Source organism: Cydia pomonella, chromosome 18 (genome assembly GCF_033807575.1).
Source record: "Cydia pomonella isolate Wapato2018A chromosome 18, ilCydPomo1, whole genome shotgun sequence".
In the NCBI taxonomy this organism is placed as follows: domain Eukaryota; kingdom Metazoa; phylum Arthropoda; class Insecta; order Lepidoptera; family Tortricidae; genus Cydia; species Cydia pomonella.
In genome coordinates, this window is record NC_084720.1 from 13,494,008 (window position 1) to 13,521,327 (window position 27,320).

The 27,320-nt window shown below is 36.4% G+C and overlaps 2 protein-coding genes across 2 annotated transcripts in view; one reads left to right on the top strand and one right to left on the bottom strand.

Annotated features, from left to right (window-relative positions):
• Positions 1–8,224: 8,224 nt before the first annotated feature.
• On the top strand, positions 8,225–12,633 carry LOC133527479 (uncharacterized). Its single transcript, XM_061864502.1, has 4 exons — positions 8,225–8,392; positions 8,469–9,307; positions 9,947–10,083; positions 12,402–12,633. Exons 2-4 carry the CDS (start codon positions 8,505–8,507, stop codon positions 12,566–12,568), a joined length of 1,107 nt encoding a protein of 368 aa, XP_061720486.1. The 5' UTR covers positions 8,225–8,392; positions 8,469–8,504; the 3' UTR covers positions 12,569–12,633.
• A 9,283-nt stretch (positions 12,634–21,916) lies between these two features.
• Positions 21,917–27,320, bottom strand: part of LOC133527548 (uncharacterized) — a 47,037-nt gene continuing 41,633 nt past the window's right edge. Inside the window, exons 4-5 of the mRNA XM_061864602.1 lie at positions 26,846–27,002; positions 21,917–22,077 (exon numbers count right to left, since the gene is read on the bottom strand). Of these exons, the coding sequence (XP_061720586.1) occupies positions 21,999–22,077; positions 26,846–27,002 (236 nt within the window). The 3' untranslated portion in view covers positions 21,917–21,998. The remainder of the gene's footprint in view (positions 22,078–26,845; positions 27,003–27,320) is intronic.

The following is a 27,320-nucleotide window of genomic DNA, read 5'->3' on the forward strand; positions in this document are numbered from 1 at the left end:
ATCTGAGCACTCAGTGCGTTTAATTGGTAATTTCATTTGCTGCAATTTCGTTGCCTTGGGTATAATTGGCACCTGGGCTTATAAGTACCTACACCTATATATTATGTACGTGCTTCATAATAAGGTAAGACTATAACCGCGGCAAGGCAAACACTTGTATGGAATCCTCATAACTATTTGTCTTGCCCCGAACAATTTTTTTTATACTACGTCGTTGGCAAACATGCATACGGCCCGCCTGATGGTAAGCAGTCTCCGTAGCCTATGTACGCCTGTAACTCCAGAGGAGTTACATGCGCGTTGCCGACCCTAACTTTACGTACGGACCCTCGTTGAGCTCTGGCAACCTTATGAGTAGGGTCTAGTGTTATTTGGCTGCGATTTCCTGTAAGGTGGAGGTACTTCCCCAGTTAGGCTCTGCTCTAGATCTGGAATGACATCCGCTGTGCTATGCCCTACCACACAAATCGAGATGACATTCACAATGCCCATTCCTCTCTTTTGGACGTAGTTTAATGTCGTATCCGGATCCATATAAACTATGTTCGTCTTACCCCACCTTTCCTTATGCAGGTAAAAAAAAAGAATGCTTAAAATAATAGTTTATATTATTTTAAGGCATACGTTACAAAGGTACCTATCATCATCAATATCAGTACACCTTTGCCGCATGTATTTATGTTATGTGCGCGATAAACTCAAAACTTCTGAACAGATTTTCATGCGGTTTTTACCTAACAATAGAGTGATTCTCGAGGAAGGGTAACGTATGTAATTTGTTAAGGTTTTGTGTAACCAGTGCCAAGCGGGGGCGGGTCGCTAGCCCTAACCACTGAAATGTTACCAGTTTGTTACTTACCCTCGACTATCATCTTGGCTAACTACCTATAGGATAGCGAACATCGAAATTTCTTTATTTGCCTCATTTTTATCGCTTTTGCATATTTGGGCTTTAGAAAAACAAAATGACTAACCTAACCATTGAAATGTAAAACATAAATTTATAAACCCATTATTACCCCTAAAATAAATTACAACAAGTATGAGTAGTTTCCAGAAATAAAACCTTATTCTCTACTTAAATCGGTCTAACAATTTTATCTGTAAAGTATATGAAAGAGCAGATACCAATATTCTCAACTTCTGTAGATTCATATTTTTTTTAATGATATAGAAGGCAAGCGAGCAGACGGATCACCTGATGGTAAGCGATTATCGCCGCCTATGGACACCTGCAACACCAGAGGGGTTATAAGGGCGTTGCCGGACTTTAAGATGGATGGGGAGTACGCTCTTTTCTTGTAGATTTGAAGGTCGTTTTACCCTACAAATTTTATAGTATGCTTAACTCGTTCGCATCATTCCTGTCGACATCGCAAATTTTACGAAATTTAACGCAATTTTTTACGCTGCACCCTTAAGCGAGATACGTTTTTTCAGTACTTGATACTCAAATGAGAAAAACCGGACAAGTGCGAGTCGGACTCGCCCACCGAGGGTTCCGTACTTTTTAGTATTTGTTGTTATAGCGGCAACAAAAATATATCATCTGTGAAAATTTCAACTGTCTAGCTATCACGGTTCATGAGATACAGCCTGGTCACAGACGGACGGACGGACGGACGGACAGCGGAGTCTTAGTAATAGGGTCCCGTTTTACCCTTTGGGTACGGAACCCTAAAAACGGAATATTCATGTACCTGATACGTTCACTTTTATTATATTTTCCACAGAAGTGACCATTTTCTAAAATGTGTATGACTCATATTGCGATAATAGATACTCGTATTACCTACCCATTATAAAATACTTATGCCACGAGTTACAAAAACACATATTGTCGATAGAGAGATATATCTGTTGCGCGTTCAGTGTTCAAGTCATAAATAACTCGAATTCAGTAAGATTTATGTCCGCATCAAGCTATTGTTCATATTTTAAAATTCGCTCGTGCGATTCAAAGGTAACATCTGGAGCAAATTGTTGCCTATAATTTACGGGATTTAAACAAATTCGTATCGATAAATCACAAAATATTTTAGCTATTCTAGCTTTGAGAGATTTGGAATGATAACTTCTGAAGGAACTTTCTAGCTGACCGTTTATGGGATTGGAGGCAAAACAAGATTACCCTCTAACAATTTAATTTAGGTACCTATTTTATATTACTTATATCCATAAGTATTCCTATTATTGAATACCTGTCTAGGTATGATTATTTTTCTGCTGTCTACAATGCCAAACTTGAATTGAATTTTTAGCCGAATGCCATTGATTTAGATTGTTTTTTTCCCCTATTCATTGTCGCGGCATTAACCTCGTAGAAACACTGTACTTATTTACAATAATTCACTGTCAAATGAAAAAACCTATCAAGGCTTATTGTTTCGTCTTGAGTGTTTATAAGTAGGCACTAACTACTATTTATGTGGTCCCATACTGTTGATCCATTTAAAATCTATTCCAAAAACCGCTATCCGTGAACTGACAAAGGATTGGTCTGAGCCTGAGCCGATGAAGGTGATATCGCACGCCTGACGTTGATACACACCTATCGCTCGCGTGATCTTGTCGTGAATTCTCATTGAAAGCGCGACGAAGGCCTCCAGGTAGGCCTAGCCAAGGTGATAATCGTTGAAAGAAAACGCCAATGGGGTAGGCGGCTGCCAGACTTTGCTACTAGGTGGCGCCACTAGAGTTTGTGACATGACATTGTTTATTGTTTATTGTTTGGCCCCACTTTTTTTCATTTAATAAATAAATTATCATAATAGTTAATGGAAATGTGGGTTACCACAATCAAATAAGTTTTGTATTAATTTAATGAGATATAGATGTACCGGTCTAAATAGTTTTTAATATTAACATGATCAGAGGTGGGAGCTTTGAATCTGCATATCATATCTAATATCTCTGTAAGAATTCACATCACAGGCGAATTCTGTTGGTGCCTCATAATCGACATTTAATGCTGGATTCAATTGAAAATTATTATTTTGGTCGTAAAATATTAACTTGTTGATATTAGGTATACATTTTCCTTGATATTTTAAGCATAATATTTTCGAATGAAAACAGTACATAGCCAAATATACTTAACCTTTCTATGAGGTATTTTTTCCCCTTTTACGGATGCCTTGCGTTCCCGTAAAAGTGCTTTTAACTGTGTTACAGTCAGACGTCCATATTTTTCATAAGGGTCCAGTTTATTGCGTTAAACAGACGATTATTATGTACATGGAAATGTCCTACATGCTCCTGTCAAAACAAAACATTTGAATTTGAATGGCTTTGAAACTTTATCTGGCAGTTTCTCGGCCTCAGATTCAGATACAAAGTTTAATACTTATACAGAGAGTTTATTTATGAAGTTTTATTAAACATTGGTTTATTCAATACAAATATTTTATTAAATTTATAAATTTCATACGAGTGGTCGAGTTGTATCAAACTCTAGTAGCGCCATCTACATTTAGTTTTCAGCCGCCTTTCCCATTGAAACTTGAATAATATATGGAAATAGGTACGTGAGATTTCGTAGTTTCTTTCATCTATATATATACTTATATTTTTTCTTTTCGTTTAGCGTTTGTCGATGTACTTACTTACCTTCGATTATCATCTTGGCTAACCCCCACGGCGACTTTATGGTAGGTACTGGACAAAATCTTGATGAGCGGAAATAGACCCTTAAACGAGGTCATGTGTTCTGTTCAATGAAAAGCCTCCTGTAGAAAAACAAGCTTATTTCAATGCTGATTTTTTTTATCTCAAACTTGAAAACTCTACGCAACATAACTTAATTCTTGAAACCTATACTATACCATTTATTATTGTGCTGTTATATTGGTTGACCCGGACCCACAATGCTATAGGAATGACGCACTCGACGAAACAATGTCTCATGGCATGAACCGCTATGGTTACATACGACGTTTGGTTTTGATGGCATGACGATATTGTCGATCTAACGATAGGATCACATCGATTGCGATCCCGAAACCGTCAATCGCCTGTTTGGTGTGCTTGAGGTTGCGATTTCAATATCTAGTAACCTACGATGAACCTTTGATATTATTTGGCTGACAATCGTTACAATGGAATGCTGAATAAAAATTAAGCTATTTTTTATTGATATTTAGTTTAGTCCTATAACCCAAAATGGGATTCTTCTTCTTCTTCCTCGCGTTGTCCCGGCATTTTGCCACGGCTCATGGGAGCCTGGGGTCCGCTTGACAACTAATCCCAAGATTTGGCGTAGGCACTAGTTTTTACGAAAGCGACTGCCATCTGACCTTCCAACCCAGAGGGTAAACTAGGCCTTGTTAGGATTAGGCCGGTTTCCTCACGATGTTTTCCTTCACCGAAAAGCGAGTGGAAAATATCAAATGATATTTCGTACATAAGTTCTGAAAACTCATTGGTACGAGCCGGGTTTGAACCCGCGACCTCCGGATTGCAAGTCGCACGCTCTTACCGCTAGGCCACCAGCGCTTCTAAATGGGATTAATGTACTTATGTAAGTTTTGCAGTATTTCGATTTGAACTCTCCGTAAGTAGATTGTCATCGAGTTAGATTCTTGATTTTTTCTACGGTTTTTTTTTGTGGAAAATGTTATTTGTTTTTTTTTTTGCTGAGCCAATCTTAAAAAATATGTGTATTAATTTCATTCCACCACATAACTTGGTCCCATAAGTAGTACAGTTAGAGGTCTTCGCCGCAACCCAAAACACCTACTACGAGGTTGGTAGGTGCAGCATACCTACTCTAAAACTTTTAATGTGCTACTACATTAATATTGCTACTACAGGCATTCCTTTGCCCTGTAGCACATTCCATTGTAACTTCATAGTAACGCTGCCTTAGCCTCCACGAGCTACGATCGAAGATTACTCCTATTCATCCTCATAATATTTCTATCAAGCATCAAATACGAGCGCCGACTATAATTATAAATAGGTCAAAAGAAATAAATCAACAGAAATAAATTCTGAAACGTGAGATAGTATTATGTCCTAGACAGGCATAGTATAATGGCTATTGTTATAAATCCACGCCTAGCTGTTTAGCATCGGATGATAGGGATGAGGACAGCACAATAAGGGTAACACATTGCTCCATACGATCGATAATCGATATACCATTCAACCATTCAGATTCTATCGATATAGGCATTGTCACTAAAGTCGTATACATTACAGAATGTCACAATACGTTTTAAATATTACCGCCGCTGCCCATTATAACGCTATTCGACTTTAAAACGCAGGTTTATTATAATGAATGGTTCTGGCGTTCTGTGAGATTTATAAATCGCTCTCCTAAATTCGAATGTAATTGTGTCGTTGAAAATAAATTACTGTAAAGTGAGATGTCATGTCCTAAACTGGTTCCCTAGTTTTTATGATCTGTTGTGTGATAAGTTTTTATTACGATTCGTAACGGACAATTTATATTTTGTTTTTGTTAATGACAGGGTGGTGACAGCGTATGTTTTCATTAATAACTGGCTAGATATTGTGGTTAATGACGATAACCGCGTGCAGTGGAAGAAACGAAGCATAACTCATTCGATTAGTTCGCCGTAAGCCTGCGGGTCCATTTTAATTGTGACTTTAGAACAGAAATTACCTAACCGACCAATTTAAAAAGACACCTCAGTGATAAACGGGTTGAACCTTCCTGTGTAAATTTGGTGCAAGACACGGTTAGTTAAAATTTCTTTGTAAATTGGCTGCTTTAATTAGTTTAACTGGATCTTTGGCTCGAGGGAGACACCGCCGGTCTTAGCTGCAGTGACAGTAAGAAAGTGTTAATCACCTTTTAATACGACTAATTGCCACATACTAATTAGAGAAAAAGCAGGAGAATAGTAAAATTATTATCTCTAAAACGAGGTCCACCTGGTTACGTAATCCCTAGGAAATTACCTTCCAACATAAAGATCTTAAGGTCCTTATTTGCTAGGTTGTCCGATTTTCTCGGTGGTTTCTTGCATCGAATAAAAATGGAAATATTAGTTCCGTTCCGTCTATTCAAAGGAACTCATTGGGTTGAGTATTTGTAACTCATGACCCCATAGTTTGCAACTAGCAATGCCTTGCCGTTCAGCACTTCTTTCATCTTAATACGAGCAAAGGCCTTAGGGACTTTATACGCATGTATACGAAGATTTACTTTATTGTCAGCACAGGGGTCTAAAAAGTGGGTTCCTTATCTTCAATATAGTGCTAACGGGAGTAGGTACTTCAGGAACACAACATTTAAACACTCGAGACAAATTACATTTGAAAACAAAATCATAGAAGGAATAAAGTGCCACGAAATGGCCTCATCTTAGTATGTTGCTGGTGACTTGCAGCGCTGATCTCCCGATGTGACCATCAAGCGAAAAAGCTTCAGGGAAGGTAACAGACAAAATAAGAAAGACATAAGATATACTTTACGCTACCAAATGCTTATAGAGAGGAGTAGAAGATAATAACAATATTTTATTTATTCGGCTGCGTGTTTGTGACAACGCTGGACTGGAGTTACAATTACAAACATCTACAGAACGTGGTCCGCAACCAGTCAGACGCTGTCATAGTAGTTATATATTTTTTTTGGAATACGAGTGCAATTTTCACGTTGTCTACACTGTACCTCCGTTATCGTCGATAGGTTACTTAGTTGCCGACATGGCTGTAGTATCAGTCCACTGCAGCACCAGCCCGCAGCGGGGTGCCGTGCCGATCGTTCATTACCTACTTCATAACATGCTCTGTCCATGCTACATCTACTAGTTGCGCCCCACGGGTTCGTCTCTGATGGACATGGCAGCCTGTTGAATACTGGACAGGTTGTTCGGAAAAACTAAAGAAGGGCCCGTTAGCCGTGAATAGTATAAAATGGTCAGGCGATATCCCTTATCAAATTTAAAAATTATTTTTATACGTATATAATGTCAATTACGTACCTGATGCCTAATATTAAAATATCCAAAGCGCATTGCCGAAACCCTGACGCTTCAGGCTCAGGACCTGAGCGGAATATGTGCCTAGCTGCGGTGATGATGATGTATGAGCAGCTGTCTGATGTTCAGTCGCCATCAAAAAGAAGATGTAACAAAAATAGTAGGGATCCGTTTAAGGGCATATTATTATTCGGTATCGTGTTTTGATTAGGAAAAGTAGAAGAAAATATTTTTCACGCGACTTTTTTTTTCTTTAGGGCAGATCGTCCAATTCAGCCAACCCTCTGTACAAAGGCCAAAAATATTTTGCGTCAAAAAATTTAAACACTTAAAGGGATTGTCACTATTTTTGTTACAGCCTATATGAGCGAGCAAGGTGCTCAAAAATATCTGAACATGCACTTTAACGTCCTGGTAATAGAGACTTTCTTTAGATATTAACTTGGCCGCTACGATATATTTTATGGCGATTGTTCATAATAGCTAAAATTGATAAAGAAAACAGGATCTCACAAGTGATGACTCTAAAATCCCTTAAAATGCTGCACCAACAAGCCTGGAATGAAGTGACGGTGCTTGGGAGTTGGGATGACTAATGATAGTTTATGATTCAAAAAACTGTATAAGTACTTATTGCAAAGGATAATATGTATATGTAGACGCTGACTACAAGGCAACATTACAGCAGAACTTACCTAAGTATTATTGGTTTATTTTCTCCTGCATTTTTTCCAACTCCTCATGGTAATTTTTAAATCGAGCTGTAGTTTCTTTTGCTTAAGTCTTAATACACGTTGCTCCGATCAAGCCTAAGCCCAGATTGATCATTATTTAATTTTTTATGTTTTTTTCGCAGTGACAGTTGTCAATTTTCCATTGACACCGATTGTCCACTTGTCCCGATTGTAAATTATTTATATAAAAAATATACATGTATATATATATTAAATAAATCCATGCCCTTTGAGAAGTTCGGTCGATCATTCTCAGAATTCAATATCATCTCAACTTTTTTTACTTCCAAGATTCACTAAGAAAAAGCAATGTAAACAATGTTTTGCAGCGTCATCTACCGCCGACTAGAATAAACTTTTTTCGGCTGCCAGCGCCATCTTTTGCCGAATAGAGATTAATATTTGAACCCATTATTGCATTTTAAAGCATGTCTCAAACAAACCAGAATGCTGTACTCTATGGTTAGAAAAAGTTTAAAGGCATAGACTAGACTGTCAATGTCAATTTGATTATTTTGATTTGACAATGTCAAATTGACATTCTTTCGACTGACTCAGCTGGGCTGATTGCTGATTGTGTTGTTGGCTCGTATTTTTATCCAGTCATAGTTTTTTAGTTTCATTGTATTTATAATTAGTGGTTTGGTGTAATATTTTAAAGAAAATGTGTGGTACAGTATAACAAAACCATGTCTATGAAAGGTTCGTAATTTAATTTAATAAATGGCTTACGTTTCAAGATCAACAAGAAACTAATTTTAGATGTTTACGTTTTCAGGACACAAACAGGCCAATCACTGCGCTGCTGAAAATCATGTTCACAATGCAACTATCAAGAATTCCGCTCCATCATATCAGATTCCTCTTAAATGTGCAGAGAATAGTACAAAAAAGTGTATTTTCAGCTCCTTATACCACAACAGCTGACGCTCTTGATATATTTACTTCAGAGCTGTTGCATAAACATCGAAGCCAGACGAAAAACAGACTAACATTAAATAATTTAAACATAAGATATTTTACAGAAACCGACAATCATGATGTGTCTCAAATGACTACTGAAAGTTTAGATTTAACAATCAATGAACTAATATCTAAGAATAAAGAAAAGCAAATCCTGCAGATGGTTCAAGATTGCTTGTATTACCGAAAATATATTCCCATGCAAACTGTGAAGAAATTATGTAGAATGTACAGTGCAACCGGAAAACCAGAATATATTAGCATTTTGCAGCAATATTGTGCAAAAGTTGATCCAATTATATATAAGCGTAATGGTGAATTTCTTCACTACCTGGCTAAAGCTCAATGCATGAAAGGAAATTCCGATAAGGGCCTTGCACTGTTAAAAGATGTATATACTAAATATCCAAGCTTACGGAGTTTATGTAGAATCATATTTAATGAGCTTATTCAAGACTCAATATTAAACAGATCCGAAGCAAGCTTAGTCATATTTAAGAAATATGTGTTGTTATTTAGTGAAGAGTTTGATGATTACTATCCGTTAGTGTGTTTCTGGCACTTGAGTTGGTCAAGCTCTTGGTTCTCCGATCAGATGTTATCGGATGAACTTCTGGAATCTTCTGAAGGATTAAGAGATATTATCAGGGACAAGTAAGTTATTTGGTCTTGATCAGATCTTTATACTTTGTATGTAAGGTGCATTGGAGTAACTTTGAAAGCAGGGTAATTTTGAAAATGGCATATATTAGTGCAAGTGTTGTGTATAAAGTATGAACTCTGTGCAAACATGCACAAATATGCAAAAAAAAAATGGCAATGTCATAGTCAAGCTTTGCCATTTTTAAAGTGTGGTTTTCCATTTTAAATCCCAAAGCGCCTCACAGGAAAAAATCTTAAATACAGACTTAGTTTCACATGAACACAGTACTCTTTAGGAGCATTTCTAGTTATAATTCTTTTGTTTTCATTGTTGAAAGTAAAATAATATAGTAACAATTTTATCAGCATTCACTTAAATATTTTTGGTTAAACATCTATTATGTACATTTTTGGTTTGGTACTACATCTGTTAATGAAAGCAGTTATATGCCTAGCCATGTGGCATACATGTAGGTATTATATGGCTAACAAAGTTTCAACATTGGCTTATTTTTTTTCTGAAAAGATTCAAACAAGGCTCCTCACTTCATGTACAGTAAGCTGCAGAGATAACTGACCCCTGGCATACAAAACTTGATTGTTATAGTTATATCTGCAGCCTACTGTACACTACTTTTCATTACCTTCCAGAGCAACAGCATTTACAATCTGCATCCTACGGGATGAATACAACGAAGATGCAGTGGTGAGACTCCTGCAGAGCCTGCTGAAGTATAGCATGATGGTGGAATATGCCAGAGTACTGCAAATTCTGTTCAATTACAAATGTAAGTTTAATATTCTTAAGAGTCACCTCACACTTGTGTCTCTGGAGCGTCGACGTCTAGTCAACTCTATGACTGCTGCTTGATGCAACTGTGCAGTGACGCCATTTTCCATAGCGCTAACTGTCTAGTCGCCTACTCTCAAAAGACGCCAGTGTGTGGTGGCCTTAAAACTTCTTTATTGACTAGGCTAAAGACTAACGTGATGATCAGGGCCCGTACTTTTCATGCCGTTGACGCAAAAATGATGTAATTTAATATACAGGATGTATTTTTACAAAACTACAAATTTAGATAACTTACTTATTGACGGGTATCAAAATAAATACCTGTTACGTGGATAAAAGCTTGTTACGCTGTTAAAAATCACTAATATGTTTTATTTAATAAATTAATAATCTATTATTTATTTGAGTGACAATAAGATGAAAGTCAGTTAGACGTTTCTGTACTAATTGTCAAGTATACCCATGTATCAGTAACCTAGACAGGTTGTCAAATGATTAATTATTACGAAAATACTAATTGGAATCATACTCTATGTAGCGTGACGTCATTTATTTTATTTTTATTTTTTTATTATGTCATGTCTCCAGGCAGCATTATTTTCTCGTTTTATCATAAAGAATATAATTGTACGTTTTAAACCCTCTAACGCGCACGGTATCTATAGAGAGTATTACTGCAATATTCTGCCGCCAGAGTGCAGTACCACCTATCGTAAACCAAAGAGTAACTTATACATACTGTGCATTAAACTGTCTTTTGACAAGTTTTCACAGATAATAAAATATGACATTGATGCATCAAGGCGGTTTGTTTACAAAGAGCCTACCGATAAACCGAAAATCGAAATTTAGTTACCTATCTGCGTCTTTATCGCTCGAATACGCAAGAGTGATAGAGAGGTTAGATAATGAAATTTTTATTTTCTTGTTTCGCGGTGTTTTGTGGTAGTGGCGCCCCCTACGCAGAGTTTCGCGTAATCTTCCCTATTACTCCAAACTTTCGGTGAGATTTTTAACTTAAGCCAGGGATACACTAGGGAACAAATGTCTGGCGATATATGTCGGCGACAAGTCAAGCGAAGTTGAGCGATTTCACTTGACATATCTGGCGGCGATTTACGTCGGTAGCGACGTCAACCTGACTTACTGGTGACATTGCACGACTTATGATACACACTTACGACATGTGTCGCGCGCTGTTGTCAGACATGTCACGCGAAGTCCGGCAACGTCGCGCCACTTCACCCGACGTGGCTGGCAACACGTGTCGCCTGACATTTGGCTTTAATAGAGTTCTTATCTCTATCCGCTACGTGCACGACTGTCACGCCACCTAGCATCCGCAAATCTAGCGGAGAACGTCAAATCACTACATCTTATAGAACGTCCCCCAAACTAAAAAAACTTCTAAACAGATTATCATACGGTTTTCACCCATCGATAGAACGATTCTTGTGGAAGGTTTAAGGGTATTATTTGTTAAGGTTTTTTGTAAAATTGGTTGAAATATGACGATGTTTGCTACCGATGTCGGAAAAAATCACGCTGTCTAGGAGCTTTAATTGAAAACGCTGCCTAATCCGTTTGAGTTATAACAACACAATGTATGGTAGGGTTGTGTCTATTTCATTGCTCTATAAAAATGACCGCGATGGTATAATGTCTATTTTTTAAGAAAAACTTACTATACACTTTCTTAACATCTAGAAAAAGGTCACATAATATGTGGTATTTGCAAAGCTATTTACATGGATATAGTCTTAATCATTATTAAATTAAATAAGTTAGTTATATTTCATACCGATTACAATGTACACTATACAATTTAAATGAATATCTTAGGAGTTATCGTAAATAAAAAATTCCATTTCGTGCATATAATTTGTATTATACGAAATGTTAAATTATTACCACGGCATACGCTGCGATCGCTTTACTATATCAAGCACTTCGCACGTAGCTAATACTTTCTTCCATGTGTGTAGTAATTCCATTCATCATTCTTTTCATTTATAATCATAATATGGTTACGGATTTTAAGAAGACATGAATGGAACAAATGAATAAATCGAATCACAACACAGGTTAATAATCTATATAATATGTATAGATAAAAAAATCATATTCTAAATGGTATGATCATATCACAAATCAACTGAGCCATCTGATACGGCAGCCATTATTCTAGGGGGCACGTTTATATCTTAGACTTCTCTATTACATTCAATCCCTATGCTTATAATATCTGTACGATACTTATAATATTTGAGAACTATACCTGTCTATCTAAAATAATTCTTCTATTTTTTTTAGTGAGAAATAGAGACATGCGAGGCTGCGCCGAGATCATGCGGAACTGCGAAACGCTTGGCATCAGTCTTCCCTCCAACCACCAAGAGAAGTACATCAAATTGTTAATACAGGGCAAAGAGCCTAAGTCTGAGGACAAGCCGCCCAAGGACTTTAAACTGAAGTTTTAGAACCGCTGTCCACAGTAATATTCTGTAAGTAAAGTAGAAAGAAATATAGATATAGTTCCTAGAAATTGGTTTTATTGGTATCATATAAATCATAGTAAGTGTTACTAAGGTAAGGTCAATGCGGAGAGACTGTCTATAAGGGAAGACCGTCTTCAAGCTCTTTCGTCGTTCTTAAGGGGCTCCCTGGCGCCAATGACCTTCGATGTGAATCCATTAGTTTCTAATGTTTTTGTAGCTTATCATATTAGCAGCAACTATTTTAAGCAATATAAAATTCCATATTAACTTCAAAGTTCATTGTCTTCGAGATATTTGGCATCAAAGTTGAACAATTTTAGGCCAAAAACTTGGTTTTCTGGTTTGGTGGGTTGACTGTTGTGTTAAGTAGTTTAATATTAAAACCTCTGACTAGTTTTTAGAGACGTCATAGACGAACCTAAATATGTAGATTTCGTACATGTAAGATCCTGCACAGCAATCGAGTAACGAAAAAAGTGTTTTTAAAAACAATGTTTAAAAAATCATAAAAATTGGTGGGTTGACTTTTGTGTTAATTAGATTAACATTTAAATCTCTGACCAGTTTTTACAGACGTCACAGATGAACCCAAATATGTAGATTTCGTATATGTAAGATCCTTCACAGCAATCGAGTAATGAAAAAAGTATTTTTAAAGAAATTAAAAAAAAAAAAAACAAAAAATAAGTATTTATTTCTTTCATAATCCGCGGGGAGCCGCTTAACTCTTACGTTTGTACATAAAATCACATACTTCACTTACCTACAGAAGGCGGATGGAGCAGGAGTGAAGTTCTTCCTCCTGAACGTGTCTGAGCGACGAACTTATACAAATACTTACGAGAGTTCTCACTATCACATTGACCTTACTACATACATATATTTATTTCAGGATTAGAGACCATATAAATAATATTGAGTAAAATTAAAGAGAATTTGATATAGAGGTGGATTGTCAAAGTAAACTTTGTAGCCACATAAAATTTACTGCCACCTTTCGACAAATGATCAAAACTTTTAGAACGCCATTTGACTTTGATCCTTATTATTTCATAAAAGTTAAGTTTAAGTTTGTTAAAGTTATGGGTATATAAAAACGTGGCGCCATTTACTAGAGCATAGGTCAAAGGTATGGCGCATAGCTCGAAAAGATGCCTATGGCCGTTTGATTTTTTGATTATTGTACAAATTATGAGCGGAAAACAGATTTCTTACAAATTTTAAAATGCTCCTAACTTTAACAAAAAAAAAAGCAAACGTCGGGGCATAGCTGTGGTTGATATACAACAAATTGTGTCAAAATGTTTTCAATAATACATAACAGCAGCCAAATAACACTAGACCCTACTCATAGTGTTGTGTTCCTGCCGGTGAGTAAGGTTGCCAGAGCTCAACGAGGGGGGGTCGGGTTTAGGGTCGGCAGCGCGCATGTAACTCCTCTGGTGTTACAGGCGTACATAGGCTACGGAGACTGCTTACCATCAGGCGAGCCGTATGCTTGATTGCCACCGACGTAGTATAAAAAAAAATGTTAATATCCAGAGAGGAAAATGAGAACTACTGTATGAAAAGGCGATGTTTTCTGTTCTTTCTTTCGTCTGAAGAAAATAGCTTGAACGGCTATCCCTAATTGCCCAAAGTAACCAAATTGATATGAGCCTGGTTAATCACGAGGTCATAGACTGCCTTTGTTCTACAAATCTATTTACTTGTCTTATTATCAACGCTCTGGGCCACATTTGTAAACAGACATCTCTTTGTTACTAAAAAATTATAATTTACCTATATATTGGTATCGGGAGGAGAGTTGAGCTGAATGATTACACTCACACCTAAACAGAGTACTAAAGTATCATAATTGTACATTCTGCAACGAGGAGGGTAAGTGAAATTTTGCAAACGAGCTCTTTAGATTTAAATTAAAATCTCGCTGTCATTACATGGCTTTGTTGGGCCTAATGAATCCCGGTATTTTGATCGGCTTCCGTGGGGATACACGTAGAGTCCCCTTAGAGAGCTTTAATGTCATGTAGAACGCCTGCTCGAACCCATTCACAGGCGCAACACTAGACACCCATGAACCGATCGCAACAGGCATTGGGATTATTGTAGAAAAAGTGAACAGTATAACGGTCTATGAATTGAAGTTTGGGCGGACAAAGAGACTGCAAATGCGTCCGGGCCCCTGCTATTTTCACTAGTTATCGAGGCAGGAGGTGTCTTGCCGCCCACTAAATGGGCCCCTGAAACTGCCGTCGTGAAGTCGACCAGGAGCAACACCGGTGTGAGCGGTTCAGGGGTTTGGAGAGGTGTACGCCACTTTCTACGGTTTCTACCCAGTGGCTGATAACAGCCACTGTGCCAAGTCGCGTCTTATGCATATTTCACTTCCACCCCTGGAGCATATAGCTCTAACGACACTTCTCTGAACAGCCAATGAAGGCAAGCCAGAGCTTAGAACCCTGCGGGTCTCCTTGGTGTTTACTCTGACCGACGAAGACACGACGGAGACGGAGCCCCTAACCGACTACTCGGGTCCGGGGTCCTTGCGGTACTCCCAAACAGCTCGCCACAAGCTGCCCCTAGGCCCCCTATATTATTTATTATTAAGGTGATTTGTATAGTGTTAAATACCTTAAAATATAATATAAAAAAGTCATTTATTGTCGCAAAAAAAAGTACCTACATACAGCAACGGATAAGCAAACAAAAAAAGACACACAAACAGAATAGGGACAATAGGGTGTGAGCCCAATAGGGTTGTTGGCTGTATTACAGAATATAAACTGTTTGATAATAAAAAAGATGAACCTGATGTCGTAGTCACACACATGTAGAGTAGCGCCAAAAAATCGTATCATATTTTTTGTTAATTTCTCAAAAACAGCTTTAGTGATTTCGATGAAATTTACAATATAGGGACGTATAAAAACGACAATTCGATCAAACTAGGGCACTTAATTTAAAAAAATATGGTGGGTACTAAATTGTAATGAATCAATTTAAGTTTCCTAGCCAAGGAGGCCTATGTTCAGCAGTGGACGTCTTATGGCTGAGATGATGATGATGATGATGAATTTAATTTTCAAACCCAGAGGCTATCGAAGGCGACACATCGATCCATCTTGGTTTTATTGTCGGTAAGATTCGCTTTTGAGTGTTTTCCAACAAGAAATTAAATATTTATAATACAGGTACAGGTAGGTATTAGTGTTAAAATTAATTAGTCTAATTTCACGAATTTTCGAATGAATGCCTGCAAAAAATAGCAAAACGATTGATGATTTGCCGCTACATGGCCGCTACTGTAACTTAATATTTATTAGTTACATGCTTACCGTCATTTGTACGGAGACTATACCAGTCTCTTATTTGGGGGGACCATATTTTCTTATGTCTCTTTATAATATGTTAGTACGAGTACGAGAATGTTCAACTTCTGTTATAGCAGTCTGTGTTATAGTTGTCTCCTGACTGACGGGACAGAACAATAAAAAAGTTGACCCACCCATTTACCTACTTGCATAGTAACTGTTCTCACCAAAAATTTGAAGCATCAACGCAACGGTGACTTGCTCACAATGTGATGAGCCCAAACCTGATAATACGCTGCTATTAATGTCATACAAACAGACTGACATTGATTAGCGTTCACGTAATGACTTCCATGTTTTGTGACTTCCACGCTCTATGTATAAGTTTTTTGCATGAGTTAAAATTTTTTGAAAACATGTTCCGCATACAACTAACCACAGAGTTCAAAGTAAGGCAGAGATAGGGTCGCTAAAGCGCTTAGTACATCTATACGTTCGAAGACTACTTTATGCAGGAAGGCCGGTCAACGGGTGGTACCAACCTAGTTAGCATCCTAACAGTAGTTTTCCGTTCCACGTAGTGTCAGGATCAAGACACCGTTACGAATATACTTAAATATCAATAAAAAAAATACTACTATATACTTAAATATCTTAAATATAATATATGAAGTCTAAAAACAAAACTTATAAATAAAAAATAAATCTACATCCCCAATCGACGTTTCTATTTGAATTTAAGTGCTAACATATAAAACTGAACATTTTTGGCATTTCTTAACGATGTTCTGATATTTCGTGAAACGAAAAAACCAATTCGGCCATCGAAAACCATCCTATTGCAAAGATCCAACGTTACAGTTTCATTTCAATTTATATCACTAAAATCAGGTCAAAAATGATTTCGCTCAACGTTTGCTTCCACCAAACCACTGCTGAACCAAAACAACTAATGTTTTACTAAATTGGAGTGAAGATATAACCTTTTAGCTTTGCAAGATGGAGATATTGGTACATTAGCACAGTTCCTTGGTTGATAAACGTAAGGCACGTTTAAATAAAGCATTATAATGTCCTCATTATTGGCTCTGATAGAGTTTGTATACTTAGTCGCAATAAGTAATCATTACCATTTTGTGTGTGCTCCGAACATTGCTAAATACAACAAAAATACCTACGATAAAGAAGCCTTGCTTAAAGTGCTTGCCCTCTTAATAAAATTATTTTTGTAATAACTCCACTAAGTACGAAATTATGTAGCGGTTCATAACATACCTACCTACATTCCTTATTTCATTAAAATAGTGTCCGAATAATATGGCTGTGACTTAGGTACCTACTTACCTATCTACAAACAAACATGACGAAACGCTTATACGAGTAGAGTTCCGTTGTTACTATACTATGGTTAACGGAATCGTACTCAGAGATAGGGTTTGCAATCCTCGCTCGGGATCGTACCGTACAACAGATGTCATGGGAAGGTTTGAGGGGGCTACGTTCCGGGATAGTCTTCACAACTGTAAGTAGAATTTTGTTAAGTGATTAGGATTGAAAAAGTCGGTTGTGGATTTCTCTTCTACAGGACGCATTTCTTAAATGCTTCTCGTGAAATTCTGTGAGCAGACAGACTACTCGTCTGTTTACTGAATACTGTTAGAAAAATAAGGGTAGTCTATCCTGCGGGCGACATACTTTCGCGACACTCCTGTGCTAATTCGACAGCTTCGATAACTGTTTTGTCGATTCAGTTTTTGGAAATTTTCAAAATGGCGGTGCCATGGACGTTCGCCAGGTCTACAGCTCACGGAGCCACTAGGAGGTATAAACTATATAAAATGGGGATGCAAGCGTTAGGAACGTGACTGAATAGTCTAATAGAGTTTGTATACTTAGTCACAATAAGTAATTGTTATTAGGTACAACGTATGTAAATGTTATTGTCTGCTCAATTATCTCCGAGAGCAAATTGTGGAGGCAACGAACTATAAACCGGGCTCTTATCAAGTGTTACGTTAATCAGGGGTCAACGTCAATTATAATTGTCATTACTTATGTTTTTATTGTTCTTCCGTATGAAAACCTATATAAAAAATTGTGCTTTCGTATGAGTAAAGATACATTGATTAAGATGCGTAAAATCGAAGACGTTAAGACGCATTTCGTGCTTCGAATTTGATAGGTACCTATACGATCGAGACGGCGCTGTACAGTACAGCTCCATACATTTTGCGGTAACTCTGACTGTCAAAAGTTGACGTTTGACAAGTCAGTGACCGCAAAACATATGGCGCTGTATAGCGCTATTTGTTTTACATGTCATTTTTTTTTTATTAAAAAAAGCGATCTAACGATTTCCTTGCAGGCCTGACCGGATTATTATTCCAACTTGTTGGATAGAGTCCAACGCCGCTGCGTTTTGAATGCGCAGGTCCTGCAGGCATTCAAAACTAATTATATAAGTAATGGTCGAAATAGGAAAGTTTAATTTAAGAACTTAGCTGCCGCCAATACAATTCAAGATACACTCTCATTTTAAATAAATAAATTTTGAAATAAAATGAATTTTGACATGAACTTTCTTGTAACATTTATATCTAAAGCCTAACCAGCAATATATTATGATCACGCGCCATATTGCGGAATTTCATTGGAACTAAATTTTTCATACCAAACTGAACTGTCACCCTATACAATGAGAATAACAACGCCCTCTTGACAATGATGATATATTTCTGGTCGGGCTTTGTAATGGTATTAGTTTAAGTTGCTAGAAATAGTCATACCTACCAATTAAACTTATTTGTTAACGTACCTATACCTACTTCCTAAATAGTTCAATAAATTCATAACACACTTGCTGATTATTTAATCCGTGTATTTATAATTAGATGATAAAAATGGTCCCTAACTGGGCCATAGTTCAAACGTGACTCAAAATAAATACTTAGTAACGATAAGCCCTCATGTCTTGACACATGAGTAGGTATAATTATGAAATCAAAATCAAATATTTTACTTACCAACTTACCTCACGTGGCATGGAATTGTATTAAAACGCACACGCCATGGCATAATTGGGTTATTCACAAATTATATGACTGCGTTCAGCCTCAACTCCGTCAAAGTTTTCATACATTTAGTATAATTTGCTGGAGTTAAGGCGCAGACACAAATCTGAAGAATTACCCAACTACAGATCGGCTTGGAACGGGCCATGGGCCCACGAGCCCAAAAGGCCATACGTGCGAGCCTAAAGTGGTCGTGATATTTATCTAAAATACATAGCACCATTTTATGTCCTTGTTTAGCCCTATAGATGACTAGTAGAGAATGCTATTAAGCATTAAGTCCGCCGTCTGTAGGTACATCTTGTTGTATTTTGTGCAATAAAGTTCAAATAAATACCTAATTAAAATTCACAGCAGAGAAGATTATTCGAGGTCCTTAAAAGCACGCTATATGAACGCCCCCCTAGATTACAATTGTTTTCTAATTACGTCACTTGGCTAATAAGCCGTCTAACTAAAGACTGGGACCGCAAGCGGATGCGGCGCCAGTGTGACAACCGCCTTAAGAAGACGTATCGCTATCGAACATATGTACACTAGGGGTACTGACCGCTGCTGAATTGCATAAAAAATGTCTACGTAATGACATGGCTTATGTACCTCTTCGTCGTAGATATATTTAACTAAGAGCCTTACTTGACGTGTTGTGAAATTTTATAAGACATAAGAGTACAAGAATGTCAAGAATCAAGTTAACACTTTGCTCCATTAGGTACTAGTTTGAGTAGCAATGTTTCGAGTTGTCACAATGAATAACGAGATAACGAGGCAACTCCACATTTGCATACAGTTTGGCCAATACCATTGGTGTTATTAAATTAGGATCAACATTCGTTAATCAACTTTGTCTTTATACGTATCTAGAGGAACATTGATCAGACAAATTAGTTTCGCTTAGGGTAGAGTCGGAACACGCTAATTCCGCATGACATGTGCAAAGTGTGGTAATGTCATCATTAATATCAAATTTCTATGACCTATTAGTTAGTATCTAATAGGAGTTTCTCATTAATCTAAAAGTGTGGTTCCTTTTTTTTTAATAGAATTTTCCGATTCGCAGGTAAACTAGCATTTGTTCTTGTGTGTCTGGCCTAGGTATAGGTATTGCTTGTAGCAGTTTAAACAGGCGGCCCGATTCGAGCTTAAGATACGTCAAAAATTTACTAAAGCTACGATTTGGATTGGATATGTGACTATGAAAATTATCGTTTTTTTAAAGAAATGTCTCTTTTGACACTGATATATCTAAACCCATATCGTATCTTTAGCAAATGAAGTTCGAATCGGGCCGAGGGTATGAAATATTTAAACTCAAAGACTCCCATAGTTCTTAATAGCACCGATTTCGAATATTCCCATGGGCCGTTGCATTTTCATGCTTGTAAAACAAATTATCGTGAAAAGGAATAATACAGAAAGCTCAGTGATAACTCCGGTCGTATGGAGTGTGGAATTAAAAGGAGGAAAATCTCTATGTATCAAAAGTGTCCATCAAAAAACATTAAATAGGCGGCGCCACAATACACCGAAATAAATTATCATAGATCTAGTATTTATATAGACGTGCTATACGCGTGCGCCCATGAGGGACAGAACATACGCAATGCGACAAAATTAAAAACACGTTTTAATATATCTGACAACATACCTACCACAAACATCCTACGTAATTTGCTCGGGTTATTTGTTGCCCCTCCCCCATTTCATCTACATATTATACCTCTATGGGCTCTATGATTTATGTAATCCATGCGCCTTCCTAGCGCCACGGGAGAGATTAGGAACTACGAGTATTATTTAAATCTGAACGCTCACTTTTGCCATAGTTCTGCCATAAGAGATTTTCCTCCTTTTAATTCCACACTCCATATCCGGTCGTTTTGAAAATTGAAACGAATCCATTAACCTACAGGATTGTTTTGCTTGTATTTAACTGTACAGCGATCCCGTTCCGTCATTATAATCCTTTTTATATTCCGGTTCCATATCGTACTAGGCACGAGGATTTACATGAAAATCAAGAAATACGTATACAGGAACGTGATTTATAAGATAACGTTGCAATGACTTTTTACGGCTGGTTTGATAGTGCTCGATCAAAAATGATGTGATATCGTATTTTGATATTCGTTTTATTAAATTGCGTCCTAAACTTGTTGACAACTTTTTACGATCTTAACCCATTTTCGTTGGCATAAATGGGTCAAAAACGTGCAAGAATATACATGTCCATATTCTTACTTTAGTGTGAACTATTATAGTTTATAAGTGCTTGTTGCTAGGCCTATTTGAATAAAGAATATATTGACTTGACATGTTGTTTTTATTAAATCCCGTAAACTTCGGGGTATGGCCAAGTACATTTTAGGTGACTAAATGGCATAGTAATTATCGCAATTTTTATCCTAATAAACCATTAAATGCTTCATATAGCGTCGTTGTAACACGGGATTTATATTTAACTCAACTAAGCAATTAAAAACTATGTAATATGAATGTCATTTCGAACATTGATCGTTCAAGATAGTATCTACTGTTTGCATAGAGCAGCAAATGTAATCAATATGTAAAGAGACCCTAGGGCAAGTTTACACGGTCATAGGGGGCCTTATCAGATACCTAAAAATAAATGATTGATTATCTTCAGAATTGAGGTAATTATAATACCGGTGTCTTTGAGAAATTAGCTTAACGAAGCCCAAAAATGCACCCTTGAAATTAACGGAGTTTAAAAAAACTCTGTGTATATTTAACGATTTGGCTACATTTTATTTAGGCTGCAATCATACTCCTTTTAATAAATAGAAGGTTTTAGCATATCTGTAAGGTTTCTGTGAGAAAAATATAGGTTTTGTTTTATGATGTCTACAGGGAAGACGCATAATCTTAACTTATATAAAAAAATTAGACCCAAATATTTGTTCATGGCATAAAATAAGTAACAATTTTACTATAAATCTTACTTTATTGAGATTTCTTATTTTATAATAATAGGTAACTGTAGTCAAACTTAACAATAAATATATTTTAAAATCGAGTAACTTCGGGCTCCCTGGGCTTAGCTTCGGCTTTCTTCTTGTCATCCTTGCGAAGTCTATACAGTACTCTGAAAAAAGAAAATTTATTTCAATAATTATGTTAAAAAACAAGCCATGTCATACCTAACCCTAAGGGCATTCCAGTTCCAGGTCTACTTTGTCGGGGACGTGACGAAGACAGCTACCTTAAAAACCTGCAGAAATCTGCATTATATAAATTATCGAACGTTATCATGCCAAATATCGGCTTCTTCGATCAGACGTGTTAAAAAATAGCGTCACGTACCCAACATTTCTGGAATGGCATTTGAATTAACCCTTCGTACTAAGCATTGAGCAGTGGGCATGAATTTAAATCCATTGTTTAATCCGATAGGTTTTAGTTCATTCGCACTGATTTGTGCTTAGACTTGTTAACATGAATTAATATAGCGCGCTTGTTTAATACAATTGGTTTAAATTCATTCGCATTGATCTGTGCTTAGACATACGAAGGGTTAAGTTACAATAAGTTTTAGAAAATAATAATATGATGATTAAAAGTGAAAATCGAGGTCTTATTTCGAGGTCAAATCATCAAAGTGGCGCGAGACTTATCATGAATTGTCAAACTATTGAAAAGTCTGTCTTCACATTGGATGCGAATTCGCATGTCGCTCCGGTGTGCGAACGGGACATGGCTATATACGCTGTCACGCTCATACATCGGAGCGACGTGCGAATTCGCATCAGTGTGATAACCGCGAAAATTCGCGACAGTATTCGTGAATCGATCTATAGTCAAGGAATTTGATTTCGGTACCAATCTCATTCGGCTCTCTCATTACTGTCACTGTGACAAATTACTTTGCTACAGCAGGCTTGTTCACAACGTTTGCCAAATCTAAAAGCACGAATATGTTACAAATGTTAGAATTAATCAAGACATTATATCACATCGACATTAATTTGTAAAAGAGAATGTTATGATACATGATAACCTACATAAATAATATTACATTACATTACACATTATACATTATTTATTGCGTACAGTTGATAATACATATTTGCTAAATGTCAGCAGAATTCCATATGCATGTGCAGACTGTAGGTATAATTATAATGTTTATACAAACTTTAATATAAAACAAAAGAGATGTATTATAATTTAATTTTGTTGCATAAATTGTCAAATAACATTTTTATTCAAATATCTATCTATTCACGGTGATTAAATAGTGCCAATAAAACTATGAATTTTAATATAGCTAAAAAAGTTGTCAATAAGTACATAAAATACATAAACAATAATAGCATAATTGGCCAAGGTTTTCCATGGTATTATGCGTAAACCAATAACAAATTGAATAATAAAATGATCACCATAAACATGGACATGTTATACACCATATAATTATGTACTTTATAGTGTAATGTAGTCCTAGTTATGGCAGGTAGAGGCAAGGAATAGAATCTCCATAGGCAGAACTGTTGCAAAAGTGTCCAGCTGTCAGCTATAAATAATAGTTCTAAATCTCTCCAGAGTAGCGCTAGAGTAGCTAAGAACCTATGCGTTATTGACGGAGTGAAGTGCGTTGTCTATGATTAAATTTTTTTCTCAAGTATTCTAGGTATTGTAGCGCCACCTATTTATGGTTTTTTCTCTGATACTTTTTGGTATATGGAGAATCTATTCCTTAACTCTACCTTCCATAGTCCTAGTGGCAAGTAGTCTTTGGTGTTTTCATAGACTAGGAGGCTATTGAAACTTACATTAACATCAAAATTATATCAGTCCGTACATATATTTGCGCCAGCGAGACGCACGGGCGACTGACATAATTGTAGATATAATTTTGATGTCACGGCGAAAGTATGAATTGGCCTCCATATCGCATAAAGTAATGTAGTATTTGGTAATAAATATGAGATCATCTATATAATGACGCTAGCTTGTCATTTGGCATAATTCAATCTAAACAACAGGAAAAACTTTTTTATGATTTTATTTTGCTAAAAAATGTAACTGCGTATCTTACGTGTTTTTTCGATAAACAAGTTGCGGACACTTTCCAAAAAGGGATTTTTTCTCAAAAATCAACGAATAATTTGAAAGTATTACCTACTCAAAAATATTGGGGAAATATATCCTACCACGAGCAAGGCATTTATGGACACTTTTCATCGGCACTTCAGTACCTATGTAATGTATTTTTGCTCAAATATAGGCAGATAATTGTCACGTAAGTACATTTTGTTCATGTGTTATTTTAACATACACACTAGGGTACAAATTTCGAGAATAGCGGACGTAAATTATTATTTTTATTAATATCCTACAAATCCTAATAAACTTAAGCAAGACACACAAAAAACCTACACCTTCACGCTCTATAAAAGTTCTAACAACACAAAAACACATTTGCAATAAATTGGCAACATTAAGTTGCATTTTAGGGCCAATAAACTATAGTAAAGGTCATAAGGTACATACACAGAAATAGAAAATGACAGTTCAAGGTTTTGGCTACTAGAAATCGTAAGGGCGATCGACCGCAAGGCTACTTTTTGCTGGATGTCAAAATACACCGTCAGATTAGTACAGATTTATGCAATTGGAGGTGTGTCTGATTAGATTATCTGTTTAGACGCCTAAATAACCTGGGTAAGAAAGTTTAAAGCAGTACAGTATTTAAAAACTCATTTCGCGAGCATACTATAAAATAAGCGATTATATCATGGATTAGGACGTTTGGCAATGATAACGTCCTGCATTGGCAATCTAGTGCATCAAATTTATACCTACCTTTATTTATTTAATTTGTAGGTATCTACTGTATGTTATTTTATGATTTTTCTATATTAATATATTTTTTTTAATGCATGTAATGATTCGTTATATTTTGAAACGATGTGTCCCGCCGAGTTTCTTACCGGTCCCATATTTAAAACTTGTCGAGTTAGAGGTGTAGGGTTAGAGCCGGCGTAGCTTTATTTGACGTTCATATGCGCGTTGTAATATGCCTACTTGAAAAATAGACTATTTCAAATCCGTTGATTATATTGCGCATATTTTTGTAGCATACATTTTTTAAATTTGAGGTTGTAAGGATGAGCAATACGCTGCTTTATTATGGGGAAGTCTCAGAGTTAGAGATTTGGCTAAGCTCTGTCAGTTAATTCTGTTTAAATTGATTATGCTTGTGATTTTTATCCTGCTCTAGGTTTATTAAATGTTCGAATTACATTGTAACATACATGTTACATACACGTTCACGTGTACAGTGAGGAATATACATAAGATATCTAACAATTAATGCGACATCCCGCATAATAAATATGTATGTTTTATACTGGTTTCAACTGGTTTCTATCTATAGAATAATTGCGTGTCGGATAAATCTGAGTCTTTTGAGAAAGTTGACTGTATGTGTTACATGTTATTCATAACAACAAGTAATTTAATTTAAAATGAAAATGAAAATTGAAAATGAAAATCTATCATAAATGAGCCTTATATATTTTGCATTAACTACTTGACTAAATGGTGTATTTAGTTGTGCAATAACACCAACACAGTATAATTTAGGAACGAGAATTATCTAAATCTAGCGTCAACCAGAGCAAGCAATGTGACCCTAATTAGCATTTTCAACTATTATCATCTCCTCCCTGAATGCACTGATCATTGACATAGATGTACAGTCAGCATCAAAAGTAGCGGATCAAACAAGGTTTCAAAAGTATCTGCCATTCTGTAACAGCTTAACAAAAGTTGATGGTTCTATATGTAGAACAATTTAGACTATAAGATATACTCTTGAAAGTAAATTTTAGAGAATCATCTTTATTTGGAAAAGTTATCCGGAATATCAGATACTTTTGGCGCGTTGTTTCATCCGCTACTATTGATGCTGACTGTACTACGTACTAGACACGCTATCGAGAACAACTTGTGCACGCGCTTTTTGGCGTTTGACGTCTGTCACTAAGCTTAAGAATAATAGCTAGTCTGAAGCGAAACTGTTGTGAACCAATTTTCATTTTATGCCTAAATACGTACTGTAAAGAATCAAGAATTTATTTATTTATTTCCATTAAAGTGTAATGATTTTTGTTTCCTTTGTGACATTGCCGATATTAAAAATTATAAAAATAGTCTTAAAACCTTTTGTGTTTGACTCGTAGCAATTTTGATAAAATCGCGCTTATAGCATAATATATTCTTTAAAAATAACAATTAATTTATCGTTTTTGTGTACATATTCTACAAACAATAAGGTAGATTATCATTAGTATCTCCATATTTAATCTGCGAAATATGATCTATGCGCCAATGAAAATGGCGTACCACCGCGAGTGTTTACAGTGACGTTTCAAAATAATCGAAATAAGCTTAAAACAAAAAAAAAATCGCAGTGGTTGTTATTATATTGCTTTTATTATGTTTCTAGATATTATTAGAATACATTTTCGTAACGCATAAAGGCATTTTCAATTTTAATTTTTTTTCAAAATTTTCGTTACATTGTGTGGCATCTCGCCAGTAATCGGAGACGTACTAAACGAAATGAAGTGCCGGCACTTCAATGCGGTGTGGAATCATTTTGTTGGTGATGCCGACTCTAGTATTATACCTCAATGGCATTGATTGCACCTGGGCAACCCAATCGCGAAACGATCTGACGGACGATTGGTCCGACCGATGGTCTGGTGGTCGGGATGGTTTCGAAATTTGGTTGCTGGTCTAAATTATATATTTTTTTCTTTTTATTCTACGTCGGTGGCAAACAAGCATACGGCCCGCCTGATGGTAAGCCATAAACCGGCGTATATTTCACTGTAGGTACTTACATTAATATAATTATAGCAGGAACCGCCAACGAGGCGCTGATGAGGTAGAAGGCTCCAGAAAACGACGTGAGCGTGCTGAGGTACACCTTGCTGTACAGCGGCGAGTATATCACCGGCACCAGTGCTTCGGATATACTGATTAGAGAGCTTGTTTTACCTGCGAACAAGTACATTTGATTGATTGAATTATTATTATTGAACTGTGGGCTTTTTGAGTGGCACATTGACCAGCCAGTGATCTATTGTGGCGGTCCTTCAAAGTTCATCACAAATGCCCCTTGAATCTAGAAATTTCTAGTCTAGAATTGCTATTGCATGTATTTTTAACTGTAGTTTTACCAAAAGAAAAGATAAAAACTAAACATCTCATATCACAAAAAGCTACACTCCGTTACATTTTTGGGGACAAAAAACAAGACAAGACAGCGACGGAAAGAATTTTGACCCAGGAATGTGTTAGAGAAACTTGGAAGTC